The sequence below is a fragment of the Squalius cephalus genome, assembly GCF_949319135.1.
Source record: "Squalius cephalus genome assembly, chromosome: 21".
Taxonomy (NCBI): domain Eukaryota; kingdom Metazoa; phylum Chordata; class Actinopteri; order Cypriniformes; family Leuciscidae; genus Squalius; species Squalius cephalus.
In genome coordinates, this window is record NC_137142.1 from 33,576,219 (window position 1) to 33,595,850 (window position 19,632).

The window sequence follows — 19,632 nt, forward strand, 5'->3', positions numbered from 1 at the left end:
TAAATAAATAAATAAATAAATATAAATATATATATATATATATATATACACACTCACCTAAAGGATTATTAGGAACACCTGTTCAATTTCTCATTAATGCAATTATCTAATCAACCAATCACATGGCAGTTGCTTCAATGCATTTAGGGGTGTGGTCCTGGTCAAGACAATCTCCTGAACTCCAAATTGAATGTCAGAATGGGAAAGAAAGGTGATTTAAGCAATTTTGAGCGTGGCATGGTTGTTGGTGCCAGACGGGCCGGTCTGAGTATTTCACAATCTGCTCAGTTACTGGGATTTTCACTCACAACCATTTCTAGGGTTTACAAGGAATGGTGTGAAAAGGGAAAAACATCCAGTATGCGGCAGTCCTGTGGGTGAAAATGCCTTGTTGATGCTAGACGTCAGAGGAGAATGGGCCGACTGATTCAAGCTGATAGAAGAGCAACTTTGACTGAAATAACCACTCGTTACAACCGAGGTATGCAGCAAAGCATTTGTGAAGCCACAACACGCACAACCTTGAGGCGGATGGGCTACAACAGCAGAAGACCCCACCGGGTACCACTCATCTCCACTACAAATAGGAAAAAGAGGCTACAATTTGCACGAGCTCACCAAAATTGGACAGTTGAAGACTGGAAAAATGTTGCCTGGTCTGATGAGTCTCGATTTCTGTTGAGACATTCAGATGGTAGAGTCAGAATTTGGCGTAAACAGAATGAGAACATGGATCCATCATGCCTTGTTACCACTGTGCAGGCTGGTGGTGGTGGTGTAATGGTGTGGGGGATGTTTTCTTGGCACACTTTAGGCCCCTTAGTGCCAATTGGGCATCGTTTAAATGCCACGGCCTACCTGAGCATTGTTTCTGACCATGTCCATCCCTTTATGACCACCATGTACCCATCCTCTGATGGCTACTTCCAGCAGGATAATACACCATGTCACAAAGCTCGAATAATTTCAAATTGGTTTCTTGAACATGACAATGAGTTCACTGTACTAAAATGGCCCCCACAGTCACCAGATCTCAACCCAATAGAGCATCTTTGGGATGTGGTGGAACGGGAGCTTCGTGCCCTGGATGTGCATCCCACAAATCTCCATCAACTGCAAGATGCTATCCTATCAATATGGGCCAACATTTCTAAAGAATGCTTTCAGCACCTTGTTGAATCAATGCCTTGAGAATTAAGGCAGTTCTGAAGGCGAAAGGGGGTCAAACACAGTATTAGTATGGTGTTCCTAATAATCCTTTAGATGAGTGTATATATGCAAAGAATACCATATAAAATATATACAGCATAAATATGAAACAAAAGTATTCAAAGAATACCATAGTATTACCACCAAAAAACCATGATAGTACTATGATTTATGGTATTTTTGTTAGAGAAGGAACAGTGATGTTCATATAAATGTGTTGCTCAGTTGTTTATTTACAGGGAAAGGCCGTCAGACACTTCAGCTGCATTTTATTAAGATAAATCTGATGATCTCACGTCACGTTTCAATGCCAGAATCAAGTTTTCTCCATTGGCCACAGTATCATTCACACACAACCTCACAGATCAGCCTCAAACTCCCTCTCATAGCACAGACTTATAAACTTCAATGCATAGTTCAACCAAAAATAAACATTGTCATAATTTACACACCAAGGTCAAAAAGCCACAGAACACGGCGAATACTGAAGGAGTTAGTAGATAGCTAAAAACAAAAACTCTTACATCTATAAACTACATCTAAAAATACCTGATTTATTTATTAATTTGTTATGACACCGATGTCTATGTGAATCAAAAAAGTATTTTTAGTAAGAAATCTACTTGTTTTTCCTGTTGAACTTCAACATAATTTACACACCCTCATGTCAGGCAAATAAAAAACTAGATATTTTGTAAATCTGTAAAGTGTTCACATCAAAATGTATGCAAAACTTTAACTCATAACTAAGACAGAATTGTATTTAGGACACACTATCCCTTTAAGTCCAAAATCAGATCAGCAGCTTTCCCTCTTAACACACTTTTCCCGTCTTATAAAATCAAGGGAGGGGAGCAGCTTTGCTATGAGTGCATGAGTTCATGGAAAATACACCGTCTGTCATTATATTTTTATTCGACGGTTCTTGGCCCCGGTTACATTTTCATATTGTATTTTCTCTCTTAGAGAAGTATTTTCCAGTTCCTGTCTCTTGGCAGCTCCGAGCTCCAGACTACACCTTCCAAACACAGTAAAAAAGAAAGAAAGAAACCAGCTGCAGACTTGGATAAAAATAATTAGGCCTGTATTTGTCTTCCAGCAGGGAAGCTTCCAAACGACCAAACCCTTTCCTCCCCTGTGGTCATTAAAGCTCTCCGGAGCTGGACTGTGTTCAACTGAGATCATAGGCTCATGTACTCAGGAATAATATAAAGTCCAGTACGCTTTACACTGGCTAAGAAATGAGCATGCAAATGAAAAGTGACCTGAAATACAGTAGATCACCTGTATGGTTCTCAGTGTGATTCACGCTATTCTGTAATGAGTATAACACCCTATGACATCAACACATATTGTTACAGTAAACTTTTATAGTACCAAAAGAGACCATCAACATTTCAAAGACAAACTCAAACACGAAAACCGCCAACAAAAACATGCCAAATATTTTTTTTCCAAATTGAATCCATTGATTACTGTGAGCTACACGAGATTGTTAATTAATTTTTTTACAACTTATTTTGTTCAACAGCAGATTCAGAATTGCTGTTGAAAAAAACAAATACATTACCCATAATTCTGCAAAGAAATAGCCACCAATCAGAGAACGTGACTAGCAAAGTGCGCCAAAAGAGCTCCGCCCACTACCATGAAGCACTGCGAATGACATAATCGACTCCCTATATAAACTATTTCAACATTTTTTATGCACAATATGCATATTTTGCAATAGATATATAAATTATATTCTCTCTTTAATAAAAATATTTTACGTTTTTTTAAATAAATAATACGTTTTTTTAAATAAATAATACAATTCTCACGGCTATACAGCGCAAATGACAGAATCAGGAGCAGAAAGGGATCAAAACAACAAAAGAATAAAGAAACTATTATACATCATTACAAACCACAAAGGAAAAACACAGAGTTAATTTAACTTAATGGAATTTTTCCAAGATGGTGTACAATTGTGCAGAAATATGCGAAACCTAATTTCAGTCAACTCTATTTTAAGGCTAATACCTAGAGTTTTGTGTTTTGCTTTTGTAGGTTAGAATAACATCAGACATGGCAGGAAAAAAAAAAACATTCTTTAAACAATGCAATATTTTACATGCATTAGCCTACTCAAAGCAAATTAAAAGTATACAGTTCTGAATGTGTATTTCTAGTTCGTTTGTTACTACAGGCTTTAAAACACTTCCAAAGATCTGATGTCACTAACCTGCATGGTAAACTTCGGCAAATCCAGTGATTATATCCTCTATACGCGCTTATTGTGTCATCCGGGTAAACACGACTTTATGCTTGATAATATTACATATGCTGATCAAATCCTGCCATGTGCAGATTCATTAGTTTACTATTTGCGCAACTACTTCCGCGTTTTACACAATGCTCGCGCCTTTCCGGTACGTGTTTTTGCGTTCCGGTTCCACCGCTGCTTTTCCGTTGTTTTTCTGCGTTTTTCCGTTCGTCTTTTGCGCTGGGTTTTAAAAACGCGTCACTAAAGCTAAAATAAGTTAATAAGTTAAAATAAATGAATACAATTAGTAATAGGCCTAATAAGAATCGCATAGAACAACGAAACGTTTTAATTTAGCGATGTAAAACACCGTCAGCACCGATTTCATGAAATGGCAAACAAAGTACAATTTCAAAAAAAACGTTTGACGTTTATGCTTTCTAAATTATAATGATAGGCCTACCTAATTTATCATGACAAAAATGTGATCGAAAAAAAAACAGTAAAAAAAAAAAAAAAAAAAAACAGTAGAAACTGGTAAAAAAAAAGTTTTTCAGAGACTACTTTGTGGTTTTAAAAAGCACGCTAAGTGTTCTGTAAATAGCCTATGTAGACTGTACAGTTACAAATATCACTTGTGGCTTATGCTTGCATTACATCACTCAAGGGCAGCATTTGGGACAGAGCCAATGAGTTGTTCGATTACACAGACAAACCTCATTCTTCGTATGCCAATTATGCTAGCGAACAACCACAGTGATAATACAGTACAGATTTAAGTTTAAGAAAGATTGCATCAGTCTGAATATCCATTCCCTTGACTCGGCCTCACCGTCTTCCTGCATGTTTGGAGATTTCAGTCGTTCCCACAAGCACTTATCTCCTTGCTTGGTTGCCTGTATTGCTGTAGTCCAGCTCAGAGCGCTTAAGGTAGGATAGGCAATTTTCGGAGAGGTTAGCATTAGCGAGTTAGCTTTGAAAGCATAAGATCCCACCCTCCCCTGAGAGTCTTGAAAGCCATGCCTCTTCAAAATACATGAACGCGTACAGCAGGAGAGACTTCGTTAAACTACTTCATGTCTCAAAGCACATAATACTACAATAATAATGAACATAAACAACTTAAAGAGCTCTGACCTGTACCACCTGACTGCTGTCATTGAAAGTCACAAACCGCTTCGAGTGTAACGTCACGGGTTTCCATCTCTTCTTTATTGGATTGCTGCTCCATGAAGAACCTTTAACATGCATGGAAACCATTGCACAAAAGGTTTTTTATAGTGGAAAAAGATGCTTTAGATTATTATTTTTTAAGAATGTAGGTCCAAAAAAAAAAAAAAAAATTTATAAAAAAAAATTTATAAAAAAAAAATCAAATTCAAAATATTAATAAAGGCTGTAATAGTATATAAATAATAGTGGACCAAACATTTTTTTTTTTTCAATCATGTGTTTCAGGTTATGGCAATAAAATGAGCTGTGAATGTAATTGCATATCTACATGAAAAATGATTATGTATCATGTTCAAACCTCCCAACATTTGAGGCTTGTAGAGTAAAATTAGGTGTCAGTGTGGTGACATTACCAATGATTTTACTTTTGACACTGAATGAGTGTGATAAATGCTCTCTGAATAGTGAGTCTTCTTCCAGCTGAGCCGAAGCCACTGGCAGTCTCCATTTATAAACCCGACAACCACGTTATTCCTGGAAAATCTGAGCGGGGTTGGACGGAAAGGACAGAAGCTGGATTTATTTCCCTTCTGCTGTTTCTTCCAGCGAACAGTTCAGTGATCCGCGAGTGCCAGATTCCAGGTTATAATGACGGGTTCAGACCCAAAACACATAGATCAGCTCACAGAGAAAACTCAAACTCCAGCCCATCATAACTTCCAGCGGCGCTCAGCTTCTCATCACAGAACCTGTGTCAGATTTATGTATTTCAGCAGGGAATTGTCATGTCCAACCATCTGTGCTTAGACTAAACCACACAAGTCGTTTCATCCAGTTTAAGATAATAGTTTACAGCGAGAGAGAATGCCACATCTCTATTGTATCATTTTTAAAGCAACTGCATGCATTTAAAAGTTAAAATCTCATCTTTGCAATTGTGCGTTTACACATTTACCTTTTAATTGCTATTATGCTTTTTTTTTTTTTTCACAGCACTTTTAATCCAAACTAGTTTAAGAAAGTCAAACTCCTGGTAAAACAACAGTCAAATAGTGAATTAAGAAAATTATTTGCTTATATTACTTTGGTCAATTCATCTCAAACTTAAATAGGAGTGTAGTGCATTGCATTGGGGGATAATGAATGCTGTTTCATACCACATATTTTGGAGAATGTATAGTAGTTATGGGTATTCATACATAAAAATTGTAAACTATGCACATAATATAGGTTATAATGCAGACTTTGTTAGAGTAGTATTATAGTATACCGTGACAAACAACATAGGTGTTGACCAGTGTACACTACGCTATGTAACTTTTGGCCATCTAGCGGTTAAAAAACAAAACTGCATGTATTTTGCTGAGGAATATTTTGGTTGTGCTTCGGCTCTGTGTGACTGTGTGGGCGAATATGACTCTTCACAAAGAAGATAATGCTTTACAGTGAACTCTGTTAGAGATACGCATGACAGTTTATCAGTTCAATAAAAACACCATCATCTCCGCGTCGCTTCATCTCTGAAAAGCCAAGCTGATGTTGATTCTTGTTTTATTACGAGCTCAGTCTCGTTCTCTTGTTGCCAGAAGACTCTCCTCTGTTCAGCGTTTGATTCAAACGGTCATTCCCTAGCCTAACTCCATGTCAACCTCACTGTGACAACTTAACCCTGCCACTCACACACTCAACTAACCGCTGCCACTCACACACACTCAACTAACCCCTGCCACTCACACACTCAACTAACCCCTGCCACTCACACACATACTCAACTAACCCCTGCCACTCACACACACTCAACTAACCCCTGCCACTCACACACACTCAACTAACCCCTGCCACTCACACACACTCAACTAACCCCTGCCACTCACACACACTCAACTAACCCCTGCCACTCACACACACTCAACTAACCCCTGCCACTCACACACACTCAACTAACCCCTGCCACTCACACACACTCAACTAACCCCTGCCACTCACACACTCAACTAACCCCTGCCACTCAAACAACTAACCGCTGCCACTCACACACACTCAACTAACCCCTGCCACTCACACACTCAACTAACCCCTGCCACTCACACACTCAACTAACCCCTGCTACTCACACACACTCAACTAACCCCTGCTACTCACACCCACTCAACTAACCCCTGCCACTCACACACATACTCAACTAACCCCTGCCACTCACACACTCAACTAACCCCTGCCACTCAAACAACTAACCGCTGCCACTCACACACACTCAACTAACCCCTGCCACTCACACACTCAACTAACCCCTGCCACTCACACACACTCAACTAACCCCTGCCACTCACACACACTCAACTAACCCCTGCCACTCACACACACTCAACTAACCGCTGCCACTCACACTCAACTAACCCCTGCCACTCACACACACTCAACTAACCCCTGCCACTCACACACACTCAACTAACCCCTGCCACTCACACACACTCAACTAACCGCTGCCACTCACACACACACTCAACTAACCCCTGCCACTCACACACACTCAACTAACCCCTGCCACTCACACTCAACTAACCCCTGCCACTCACTCACTCACACACACACAACTAACCGCTGCCACTCACACACACTCAACTAACCCCTGCCACTCACACACTCAACTAACCCCTGCCACTCACACTCAACTAACCCCTGCCACTCACTCACACACACACACAACTAACCCCTGCCACTCACACACACTCAACTAACCCCTGCCACTCACACACACTCAACTAACCCCTGCCACTCACACACACTCAACTAACCCCTGCCACTCACACACACTCAACTAACCCCTGCCACTCACACACACTCAACTAACCCCTGCTACTCACACACACACTCAACTAACCCCTGCCACTCACACACACACACTCAACTAACCCCTGCCACTCACACACACTCAACAAAACCCTGCTACTCACACACACTCAACTAACCCCTGCCACTCACACACACTCAACTAACCCCTGCTACACACACACTCAACTAACCCCTGCCACTCACACACACTCAACTAACCCCTGCCACTCACACTCAACTAACCCCTGCCACTCACACACACACACAACTAACCGCTGCCACTCACACACACTCAACTAACCCCTGCCACTCACACACACTCAACTAACCCCTGCCACTCACACACACTCAACTAACCCCTGCCACTCACACACACTCAACTAACCCCTGCCACTCACACTCAACTAACCCCTGCCACTCACTCACTCACACACACACAACTAACCGCTGCCACTCACACACACTCAACTAACCCCTGCCACTCACACACACTCAACTAACCCCTGCCACTCACACACACTCAACTAACCCCTGCCACTCACACTCAACTAACCCCTGCCACTCACTCACACACACACACAACTAACCCCTGCCACTCACACACACTCAACTAACCCCTGCCACTCACACACACTCAACTAACCCCTGCCACTCACACACACTCAACTAACCCCTGCCACTCACACACACTCAACTAACCCCTGCCACTCACACACACACACACTCAACTAACCCCTGCTACTCACACACACACTCAACTAACCCCTGCCACTCACACACACACACTCAACTAACCCCTGCCACTCACACACACTCAACAAAACCCTGCTACTCACACACACTCAACTAACCCCTGCCACTCACACACACTCAACTAACCCCTGCTACACACACACTCAACTAACCCCTGCCACTCACACACACTCAACTAACCCCTGCCACTCACACACACTCAACTAACCCCTGCCACTCACACACACTCAACTAACCCCTGCCACTCACTCACTCACTCACACACACACACACAACTAACCCCTGCCACACACACACACAGTAAAGCAGACGGAGCAACTTGCTGATACGAGACACGCACAGGCTAGCGACGCATGCCGTTTCCCCCAAAAACCCTCCCGACTGATCTAAAGCATTAACACTCTATAATAGGCAACATCAACACTATAATAGGCTTACCATAGTGAATCAGGGTAAGACAAAACATGTTTTGGAAGATAGATTGATGATTTGACTGATTTAAATGTTAATTTTTAAAGAAAAACAAAACAAACAAAAAAAACCCAGTAAACCAGGATAGACTTTACCATTAAAAACCCTGTCCATATCTCTTCAAATCCCCTCAAGTGAAGTTCAGTTGATCAGAATGTGTGTGTGCACTGCCTCCTAGAGGAGGAGAACGGCAATCTACACACAATCAGCAGCACTGCAGTGAAATGTGCAGCAGAAAAATGTAAATGCATAAACAACACGAGAGAAAAGACATTTACATTAAATTATTTAATGATTACAAAGAAGAATCTATTAATTAAAGTTCAGTGCATACAAAAACAAGATTGATAAACAAAAACATCTGATTAACATTGCCAATAGATCCATCTGTGATATGATCAACCACTAAACGTGAGAAATATCCAGAAATGACATTAAAAGGAGCCGAGTGCTTATGAACTGATGACCTTTATAGTGTCTTTAATAGTGTCTACGTCAGATCATGTTTAGAATAAAAAAAACATCCATTTTATACGAACAACGTCAAAGCAAACACCAGGAACAGAAAGTGGTCGGGATCGATGTGCAACCAAACACAGGAATAAACATGATAAATAGAAGAGCAGAAGGTCCGTTGCTGTCCGTCATGTTTCACTCGACATCGTCTTCCTCCAGACTCTGAGAGCTCACGATCCGCTGTGAACAGGAGAACACAGAGGTCACAAGGTCAGCTCGAGAACAGCATGCGGCGCATAATGTCAATGACAGATATCTCAGTGTTCAAGAGGTGAAATAGCTAAACGTCACTGCAGAGACATTTAACTTTGGTTAGTTCTTGGTTTTCTCTCGCATTCTTTCTTGTCCCAGAAGCGACACGTGGCTCGTGGGGGGTTTTAAAGAATGCACAGGGGTAGGGCTGGGTATCGCTTCAGGTTTAACTACTCAAATTCTGCTTATTGATTCTGATTCTTATTGATTCCTCATTTCGATTCCAATGCAGTAAAAAAAAAAAAAAAAAAAAAAAAAAAAATTATATTCACATTTAGTCTTATTGCAAAACATTTAATTGTAGTTGAATATCATTAACAAAAATCAACAGGTTAAAGGGACACACTGACTTTTTGGGACTTTAGCTTATTCACCGTATCCCCCAGAGTTAGATAAGTCCACACACACACCCTTCTCATCTCCGTGCGTGCCGTAACTCTGTCTGACGCACCCACCGCTAGCCTAGCTTAGCACAAAGACTGGAGGTAAACGGCTCCAGCTAGCATACTGCTCCCAATAAGTGACAAAATAACGCCAACATTTTCCTATTTACATGTTGTGATTTGTACAAATAACAAGGTCACATGAGACACAGCCATCTTCTAACCGTACACATACTGGGAACTATATTCTCAGAAGGCGAAGCACTGCTACTTGGGTGGAGTGATTTCGGCTGCGAGCAAATCACTCCACCCAAGTAGCAGTGCTTCGCCTTCTGAGAATATAGTTCCCAGTATGTGTACGGTTAGAAGATGGCTGTGTCTCATGTGACCTTGTTATTTGTACAAATCACAACATGTAAATAGGAAAATGTTGGCGTTATTTTGTCACTTATTGGGAGCAGTATGCTAGCTGGAGCCGTTTACCTCTAGTCTTTGTGCTAAGCTAGGCTAGCGGTGGGTGCGTCAGACAGTTACGGCACGCACGGAGATGAGAAGGGTATGTATGGACTTATCTAACTCTGGGGGATACGGTGAATAAGCTAAAGTCCCAAAAAGTCGCGTGTTCCTTTAAAGAACACTTACACGAGGAACGCTTGCCTGTGGTTTAAATATACATAGGTATTCAGGCACAGAAACTGCAATCACATGTAAAATAACACTGCCGTTTATAGATAAAATATACATTACAAATATAGTTACAAAAGTTATTGTCAAGAACGAGTGAATTTTCTCTTAGTCTTTTGATTGGTGTTATAATAGAGACGGCAGAGGGAATATTAGGCTGCTGTCACTTTAAGAGCTGCCCGATACAGTTACTCGCGCCTGCAGCTCTGGAAACAGCGAGTCGTCTCGCGCTTCAATGGCTTAAAGTCACATTCAAACGCTCACAAAGGAATCGATAAGAGGAATCGAAATTTTTATTTCATAAGTATTCAATTCCAGAATTGGAAGTGATGTTGGATGCCAGCCCTCACAGGTGTGCAGTGAGGAGTGGCTCACCTGACTGATGGAGGGGAGTTTGGTGAGCAGCATCTGGAAGACCGGCGCCGGGAGCGTTTGCTGGAGCACCTGCAGGAGCTGCTGTGGTTGGCCACACACTGCGATCGCATTGGTCAGGTGATCCACACCCTTCTCGTAGTCTCCTGAGGAATACATGTGGGCGTTTAGCACTTCAGTGTGTGTTTGTGTGTGTTAACCCAGATGATAGTGAGACGGACGCCTCACCCTGAGCCAGAAGCTCCTCGCCCAGCTGGATCTCATCCAGGAAGAACTTCTGCACGGCTCCGGCATCTTTAAGATCTGGCAGCTGGAGGATATAAAGACCGACAGTCAAACCTTCACCGGCATAAAGCGCTTGCAAATGAGTATAAGGGTCCACGGGAAAATGCATTGATAAAAAAAAAAAAAAAAAAAAAAATAAGACCTAACAAAAAAATAAATAATAATAATAATTAAAAAAAATTTTTTTAAATAAAATAAATAAAATGATCTAATTGAATAGTTCATCTGATTACAATGATTACTACAATTAATTTAAAAATGATTCATAAAAATTTAAATATTAACAATGTAGAGAAATAAATAAATAATAGAATAAGATCCAACTAAAAATGTAATATATAAATATACAAATAAATGATAAACAAATATTAAAATAAATAGAAAAAGTATTAAAATAAATGAAAATGTAAAAAAGAAGATCTAACCAAATAGTTCAATTGATTAAAATAAACAATTTGAATAAAAATAAATGAAAAATGCATGGAAAAAAGTAGAGAAAAATAATAATAATAAAATAAGACCTAACTAAAAAAATGTATGTGACTATAAAAAGGAGTAAAAAAATAAAAAAAATAAATACAACATTATTTGAATAAATTAATAAAAAAAGGGGTTAATGGAAAAAAATTAGAGATTTGAAAAAAATAAAAATAAGACCTAACTAAATTGATTAAAATAAACAACGATTAACATACATTAAATGTTTCAACAAAAATAATAAGTTATTTAAACCAGACCTAACGTAATTGGATTACAATAAAGATGGTTAAAATAAAAAAAAAAAAAAATAATAAAAATGATTTAAATAATAAATAAAAAGCATGCATAACAGTTTCATTGTCACTGAAATAAAAACAATATTATAACATAACAGAACATTTATATTTTAAATAATATTTAACACATTTATGATATTTTTTCTTTGGGGTCTTTATACACAAAAAATATGTAGTCGTCTTTAAATTCAGAATGGGGTCCCTCGCACAGAGATGATCACACGATGCAAAACTGCTTTAGAGGAACAGAGGATTCATCCTCATAAACATCTAAATGTGATCAGATGTTTGACCTACTTGAGCAAGTCCAGATTTATCTTGAGCAGCTCTTTGAGTCTTCCTCCCTAAAAAGAAGAAAACAGCACATGAAGAAACAACAGACTTATATATATATATATATATATTTAAGATGTACATAACTAATAAAAATCTTGAATCAAACACACAAAACCCATGTGACCACCAGACTAAGCTGATTATGATTCAGTTCAGCACAGGTGAAGCGTTCATACGAGTCGTTCAAAGGAACCGATTCAATGAATCAATAGTACGTGCATGACATCCTGGGTCAAAATAAGACTATTATCTGAAACTGACTGAACGTGACTATGTATTATAAAGACACGGTACTGTAAACTAAACACCATCTCACTGCATGAGAAGTAAAACGAACCAGTCTTACGTAAACAGCGTCCTAGTATGTGTTAACTAGTCTGGTCGATCTCGTGACTCACGTTCACGCAGTCTGGTTTTGAAGTTCGGATCGCTGCGTCGTTTTCTGTCGAAATAGATACAGTACCCGATGAGGAGCGCGCCACAGACGCCCGCGGCGATCGCGCTCGGTTTGCCGCCGATCATCGCGGCGCGTTAACGGAGATCTGCTGCTGCTGCACGTCCTCGTGCTCACGGACTCAGCGAGCGGCGGAAGGACCCCTCTGAGTGACGACAGCAGTGTGAAGGTGTTCGCTGCAGACGCCTGAAAGAACAAACACAGCGTCAAATGCTCTTTCTGGCTTTATTTCTCTTTTATTTATTTATTTATTTATTTAAATTATTGTTATGTTTCAAGTTATACTTCCAAAATGTGTAAAAAACTTGATATTGAATTCTGTAATTTTGAAAATAAAATAAAAAATGTATAAAAAAATAAAATAAAATAATATATATATATATGTTCTTTCTGGCTTCAATGAATATCCTGAAAAGAATAGAGAGCAAATAACGGTTTAATTAATTTACTTTACTATACTTTTCACATAATATCACATTCATGAATGCAAGTGTACTAATAAAAAAGTATAGATATTTTTATTCCCCATTTTTTTTTTTTTTTTTACAGTTTAATGTATAATGTTTAATATTTGTTTTTGAACTAAAGTCCATGTATAATGTTTGAATAATAAATAATAATATTAGTAAAACATTTACCAGTGACTTTCTTCACATTTATTAAAAAGTATTTATTTATTTATATAACTCTTTAGACTAAAATAGACTGGAACTGCTGACATAAAAGCATTTCATCAGTAACATTTTACATTTTACTACTAGCGCCAATAATAGCATTCCTACATTGTTTAATGCTTCTTATTAATGTGATAATGTATTCATAAGACTCTCACCTGGCTCATGCTGGCTTGATTTTTTTTTATTCTTTATGCGTACTGCGTGTGTGTGAGTGTAAAAATAAATATATATCCATATAAATGAATGATTGGTCAGGTTCTGCTATTCTTCAGAAGATATCTCCACAAATAGGCAAAACCAGTGCCGCTCCTCGGCGAGATCTGGGCCGACACTGTGTTGCTGTCGAAACGGTCAGTAATACCATAAAAAAATAAAATTACAAACAATAGGAAAAATACAACAGAAAAAAGATACAAATAAAATATCAATTTAGCCTACTAATAATACAGAATTTGAATAAAGTAATCAATGTAAACATCTGTATAGTCTTCACCATATGAATGAAATATACATAGATTCTTATTAAAGTTACTAAAGTTATTCAGTGAAGAGCAGTGAGTAATTCTCTTGTTTTCTTTTGTTGTTTGATTAACATTAAAAGACAGAGAGCGCAGGTTTATTAGGTTACTGTCACTTTAAGACCAAATTCACCGATGTACTGACAAGCATGCGATTACTTTCCCAACTGTTTATGTTCACTTAAAGGGATAGTTCACTTTGAAATTAAATTCTGGTATGTTTTAGCTTACCTCAAGGGCATCCAAGATGTAGGTGTCTTTTTTTCCGCAGTAGTTTCAATTTTGATATTTTTAGGTCAAACCGTTCTTGTCTGACAGTCCTATAATGCAGGTATATGGTCACTGTCTCAAATTAAACGTCCAAATTAAACAATTCCCCATCGTAAGTACACATTGATGGCCTAAGACACGAAACGAGCGGTTTGTGTGAGAAAATGAACAGTATTTATATCGTTTTTACCTCTTGTAACACAGCCACGTCCAAGTGATCTGAGGGCGCGCGCGGGTATAGATATATATACACTAGACGTCGCTTGGCTACGGTTTCGTTCCAATGAACTGCAGTAGCCAAGGCGACGTCTAGTGTATATATATCTATACCCGCGCACGCCCTCAGATCACTTGGACGTGGCTGTGTTACAAGAGGTAAAAACGATATAAATACTGTTCATTTTCTCACACAAACTGCTCGTTTCGTGTCTTAGGCCATCAATGTGTACTTACGATGGGGAATTGTTTAATTTGGACGTTTAATTTGAGACAGTGACCATATACCTGCATTATAGGACTGACAGACAAGAACGGTTTGACCTAAAAATATCAAAATTGAAACTACTGCGGAAAAAAAGACACCTACATCTTGGATGCCCTTGAGGAAAGCTAAAACATACCAGAATTTAATTTCAAAGTGAACTATCCCTTTAAGAAATAACCAACTTTGTTTAAACTCCCCCTGTGGTGAAAATGAAGTTTTTAATGTTGTTTATGTGTCTATGTGGTGTTTTTAATATGCTTTCAGTCAAACCATGTGTAAATTCATAAGTCGACAGCATTGCTGAGTATTTCCTCCTTAAAACTGCAGTGAACCAAAGACAGTCTCAAAAACACGCTTTGAAATCGCTGGTGTTTCTGACGTCACAAACTACCTTGTAACCAATCAGATCAACGTGTGATCGTCAACCAGTGGATCTCTGAGCTGAGTGAGTGAGTGGAGGCGGGGCTCATTCGCATATTCTTAGAACCGCGCATACTAAATGAGGAAAGGGTGTCGAGATACATTCAAGATATTTTAAGGCATGAAAACATTTAAATATGTCATTTTGGTGATCAAAGATGAGTTTTAAGTGATCAAATTATTGACTATATATTATGACAGTCATGTCACATGATTTGACTTATTTGGATGTTATGCGGGAAGAGCAACGCTTTAAAGGGAAGGAACAGAATGCGACATGATTTCATAATCACTGGAAGCCAAAATAAAAACCAAAACTAAAATTCGAATTCGAATAATCGTATCCATAATCAATAAATCATCTGAGCGCAAGGGGGCCCCCTGGTGGTGCGGGGACGCATCTTGTGTGTTTTGCATATATGATGGACCGGCACTGGGCAAAATCAGCGCGAATGCTGAGAAAAACACACAAAACACATCTAAAATGGGAAAGAGCTTTGAGATTGACTGTACAACTAGATTTGACAAGAAATCTGAGGTGTGTTTTTACAGACTGAGGAAGCAAATGGATCACTGCAAACAACTGGACTTCAGGCAGAGAAAGCGGGATTTGCAGTGATCATTTTGTGTCAATATACAGAATTTTGGGGTAAAATCATACACTATATATTGTAACTCATCAATTAAATATTTACCATCGTATATTCTGCATAATTAGATGTTTTTAAATAAACATTGACAAAAAACTATTCATGTTTTAGGGCTGGACGATATGATGATATATAACATTGATATAAGTGATCATCCAGATTTAGACCTATACTGTATTTATATACAGTGTTCACAGGCAAATTGGCTTTATGTATTTCTCCGGCGCTTAAATCAGGCTCATATAAATGTCAGGAAACAGGATTCCTGCTGCATGTCAATATACACGGATCGCTGGATCTTTGGTAAGTTGTAAGGAACACTATATTGAGTCCAACCTTTAGTTTAAACTGATAATCGTTCGTTTTACTCGCGTTTTCGTAGTTTCTCCTATTAAATCCAGTCACTCAGCAGCTCTTCTGCCACTCGGTCCGGCGGGAAAGTGACGTCAACGCATTCCCACTATACACTCTAAAAATGCTGGGTTGTTTTAACCCAATTTTGGGTCAAATATGGACTAACCCAAACGTTGGGTTAAAAATGCAATTTAAAAATGTAACCCAACGGCTGGGTTTGTCCATTTTTAAATTGCATTTTCAACCCAACGTTTGGGTTAGTCCATATTTGACCCAAAACTGGGTTAAAACAACCCAGCAACAACCCAGAGTGTACACTCTAAAAAATGCTGTTGTTTCAACCCAACTTTGGGTCAAATATGGACAAACCCAATGGCTGGATTACATTTTTAAATTACATTTTTAACCCAACGTTTGGGTTTGTCCATATTTGACCCAAAATTGGGTTAAAACAACCCAGCAACAACCCAGAGTGTAGAAGCTTGTTTCCACCCCAGAATAAAAAGAAAATTGTGACTTTTTGAGCTATAAACTCGCAATTCTGACTATCGCTCGCAAATCCGAGTTTATAACTCGCAATCACTGTACTGTACCTTTTTCCTCAGAATTATGAGATAAAAAGTCGCATTTACCTTTTTTTGTATTTGTAATTCTGCGGCGGAAACAAACTTCCATTAAAAACACCAGATCAAATCTATAATACTGAAGCATCATCAATCAATCAAAAGTGGACATTAGAGTCACAAACTATGGCATTTATTTCAAAGGCTTTTCTGCTTACATTTGTACAATAAATTACACACTGTCCATCTTCTGATGAGCTTAATAAATATGATAGAACTTTCCGTTAAGCTTTGTCACTTTCTCTCTCTCTCTCGCTCTCTCTCTCGTTCACAAACGTTTTTGCAAAGATCCATAAAACTTTACACTTCATGTACAGTTTGGAAAATACCACATTATAAAAAAAAAGAAACAAAAAAAGCCTAGTACAAGCACAGTTTAACGGAAATACACAGACGAGAAGAAAACGTAAAAGTGAGGAACTGAATCAAAACAAACTCCTACCGAAGTGAAAGAACGAAACGCAAAGGAACGAATAAGAAAATGGACATGCTTCACCTTCCGAATGCACACAGACGCTACAGTTAAAACAGTAAAACTGTACAGAAACGTACATGGTATTAACAGTGCAAGATATTAAATAGCTCGACTCAAAACACACTTCTCAATATACAAATGTATAACAAAGGCATACAATTACATACAAGTGCCAAACGGTACAGTCCTTCAGGTTATGATACAACAGGGAGTCTATACAAAGGAAAGATGTCTTCAGCATTGTACATACATACACACATACGGCTTCTCGTTATAAATGCACGTCTTCTCCATCGTAAGTAAAGAGAGCGATGAATGAAGGGAAGTGATGATGTTCCTAGAACTCCTGAAGGAATAATTCACCCAAAAACGAACGATCACTCATTGCAAACCATGCCGTTATTTTTCCGTGAAGCCATCGTTGAAGAATATTCATGCATATTCAGTCAAGCATCCGTTTTTATGACAAATGTGCTTCTGAAATCGACTGAAATTAGTGTCAATTATTGGTGAACTGCTGTTGCATGGAAAAGAAACGTCTGCTTTTGTGTTGCACGGGAAAATAACATCAAATGCATTTGGAACAACTTTCGTTTTTGGCTAAACACACACACACAGTTCACCCTTCACTGCTAGCATACGCACCCAAACAAGTGTTTTCCGTTTCCCACAGTGCTTTATAACTCGACATCCTTGCATGTATGGCATTGCGAAAGGAGGTGGGGAATGGAGAAAAGGAAGACACAAACACACAAAGGCTTACGCACACAACAGATCGGCATCTGTCATTGCACATGATTCCAGATGAATCTGCCATTGCACTTCTGAATACTGCCACATTAACCATTAAAACCCCACCCACAGGGTCTGGGTAGATCTCAGTAGTAAAATACATTTAGAATCCTGGCTGCCAGAAAAAGTCTTCAATTCTCAAATTGTCAACAATCATAATACATTTCACCTCCAGAGATACTGAACGCAAATTCTCCATGGCGAGCGCGCGGCTCGATAGCCCTTTGCCCGACTCGCTCGGCTTTCTGTCGACGGGACCAACACGCGGAGCGGAGGAGGAGGAGGAGGATCGAGCGGGGAACGCTGAGGATCAAGGGATGATCAATATAGCTTTAATGAGCATTTCTGAGAGCATAAAAACAAACAAACACTGGACTAATTGGGGGTTTAACATTCATAAGGTGTCATCTGAACAGAACCGCAAAACGAGTCGCATTTCACCCTAAAACTAGATAAAACGGTATATATATATATATAAATAACAGTATGTATATATAAATACATATAAAGACTTTTTTTCAATTGGGAAAAATGGGAAATTAATTGATATGAAATATTTATTATCATTCTCAATGCTGATTCTCATTACTGTAATACAGTAGGTTTAATATAAGCCCTACTAAAAATAGGTTTCATCATGCAAGATTTCTTTTTATTGTGAAATGTTTCATTTTTATATAAAAAACATCTCACAATGGACTTTTTTAGAACTTTTTATTTTTTTTACCCAATTGTTAAATTAAATTATATATAATTATTTATTAAATATACAATTCCCATTATTATCATTTGTCATTACTGAAATACATTTTTTAAAATTATATATCTAATTGAAAAACTATAAAAAATAGGTTTCAAAATATTATATATATATATATATATATATATATGTATGTGTGTGTCTGTGTGTGTGTGTGTGCGCGTGTATTTTATAAATAATATTATTTTGTAATATTTTGAAACCTATTATATATATATATATATATATATATATATATATATATATATATATATATATATATAATTAAAAAAATCTTGCATCATTTTGCTAGATTTAGTTTTTATTACTTATATACAGTATAAAATTCTCATCACATACTGTAATGCAGTATGTTTTATTATATATTTAATACATAATTATATATAAAACACAAAAAATATTGCATAATGAAACCTTTTTATAGGGCCATTAAGATTTTTTTCATTGTGAAATTATTAGAGAATTATCTATTAATTTCTCATTAATGTAATATAGTGAATTACATATTTGATACATATTTAAAAAAAAATCACTTGCCTAATGAAACCTATATTTAGGACCATTAAAGCTCTTCTTTCACTGAAATTATAATTAATTTAATTAATTGTCATTGTCAATGATGATTCTCAGTACTGTAATACAGTTATTATATATATATATATATATATATATATATATATATATATATATATATATATATATATATACACATACACACAGACATATATATAAAATTTCTAACTGGGGAATTAAATGCAGTACTTTAATTTTTTATGTCTTTATATATATATATATATATATATATATATATATATATATATATATATATATATATACACACACACACACACACACGCGCGCGCAC

The 19,632-nt window shown here is 37.8% G+C and overlaps 1 protein-coding gene across 1 annotated transcript; it reads right to left on the bottom strand.

Moving 5' to 3' along the window:
* Positions 1–8,955: 8,955 nt before the first annotated feature.
* Positions 8,956–12,904, bottom strand: tomm20a (translocase of outer mitochondrial membrane 20). The gene is made up of 5 exons (XM_079855805.1): positions 12,689–12,904; positions 12,252–12,298; positions 11,122–11,203; positions 10,897–11,039; positions 8,956–9,382 (listed from the first exon to the last, which is right to left on the bottom strand). The coding sequence occupies exons 1-5, from the start codon at positions 12,810–12,812 to the stop codon at positions 9,338–9,340; spliced, it is 441 nt and encodes a 146-aa protein (XP_079711931.1). The 5' UTR covers positions 12,813–12,904; the 3' UTR covers positions 8,956–9,337.
* Positions 12,905–19,632: the final 6,728 nt, after the last annotated feature.

What these genes read in the sequence shown, in the direction of transcription:
- tomm20a (XM_079855805.1), bottom strand. Translation starts at nt 12,812, where the DNA reads ATGATCGGCGGCAAACCGAGCGCGATCGCCGCGGGCGTCTGTGGCGCG. An exon ending in CAAAACCAGACTGCGTGAAC is followed by an intron (nt 12,299 to 12,688) that starts GTGAGTCACGAG and finishes TCTTCTTTTTAG; the next exon opens with GGAGGAAGACTCAAAGAGCT. An exon ending in ATAAATCTGGACTTGCTCAA is followed by an intron (nt 11,204 to 12,251) that starts GTAGGTCAAACA and finishes TATATCCTCCAG; the next exon opens with CTGCCAGATCTTAAAGATGC.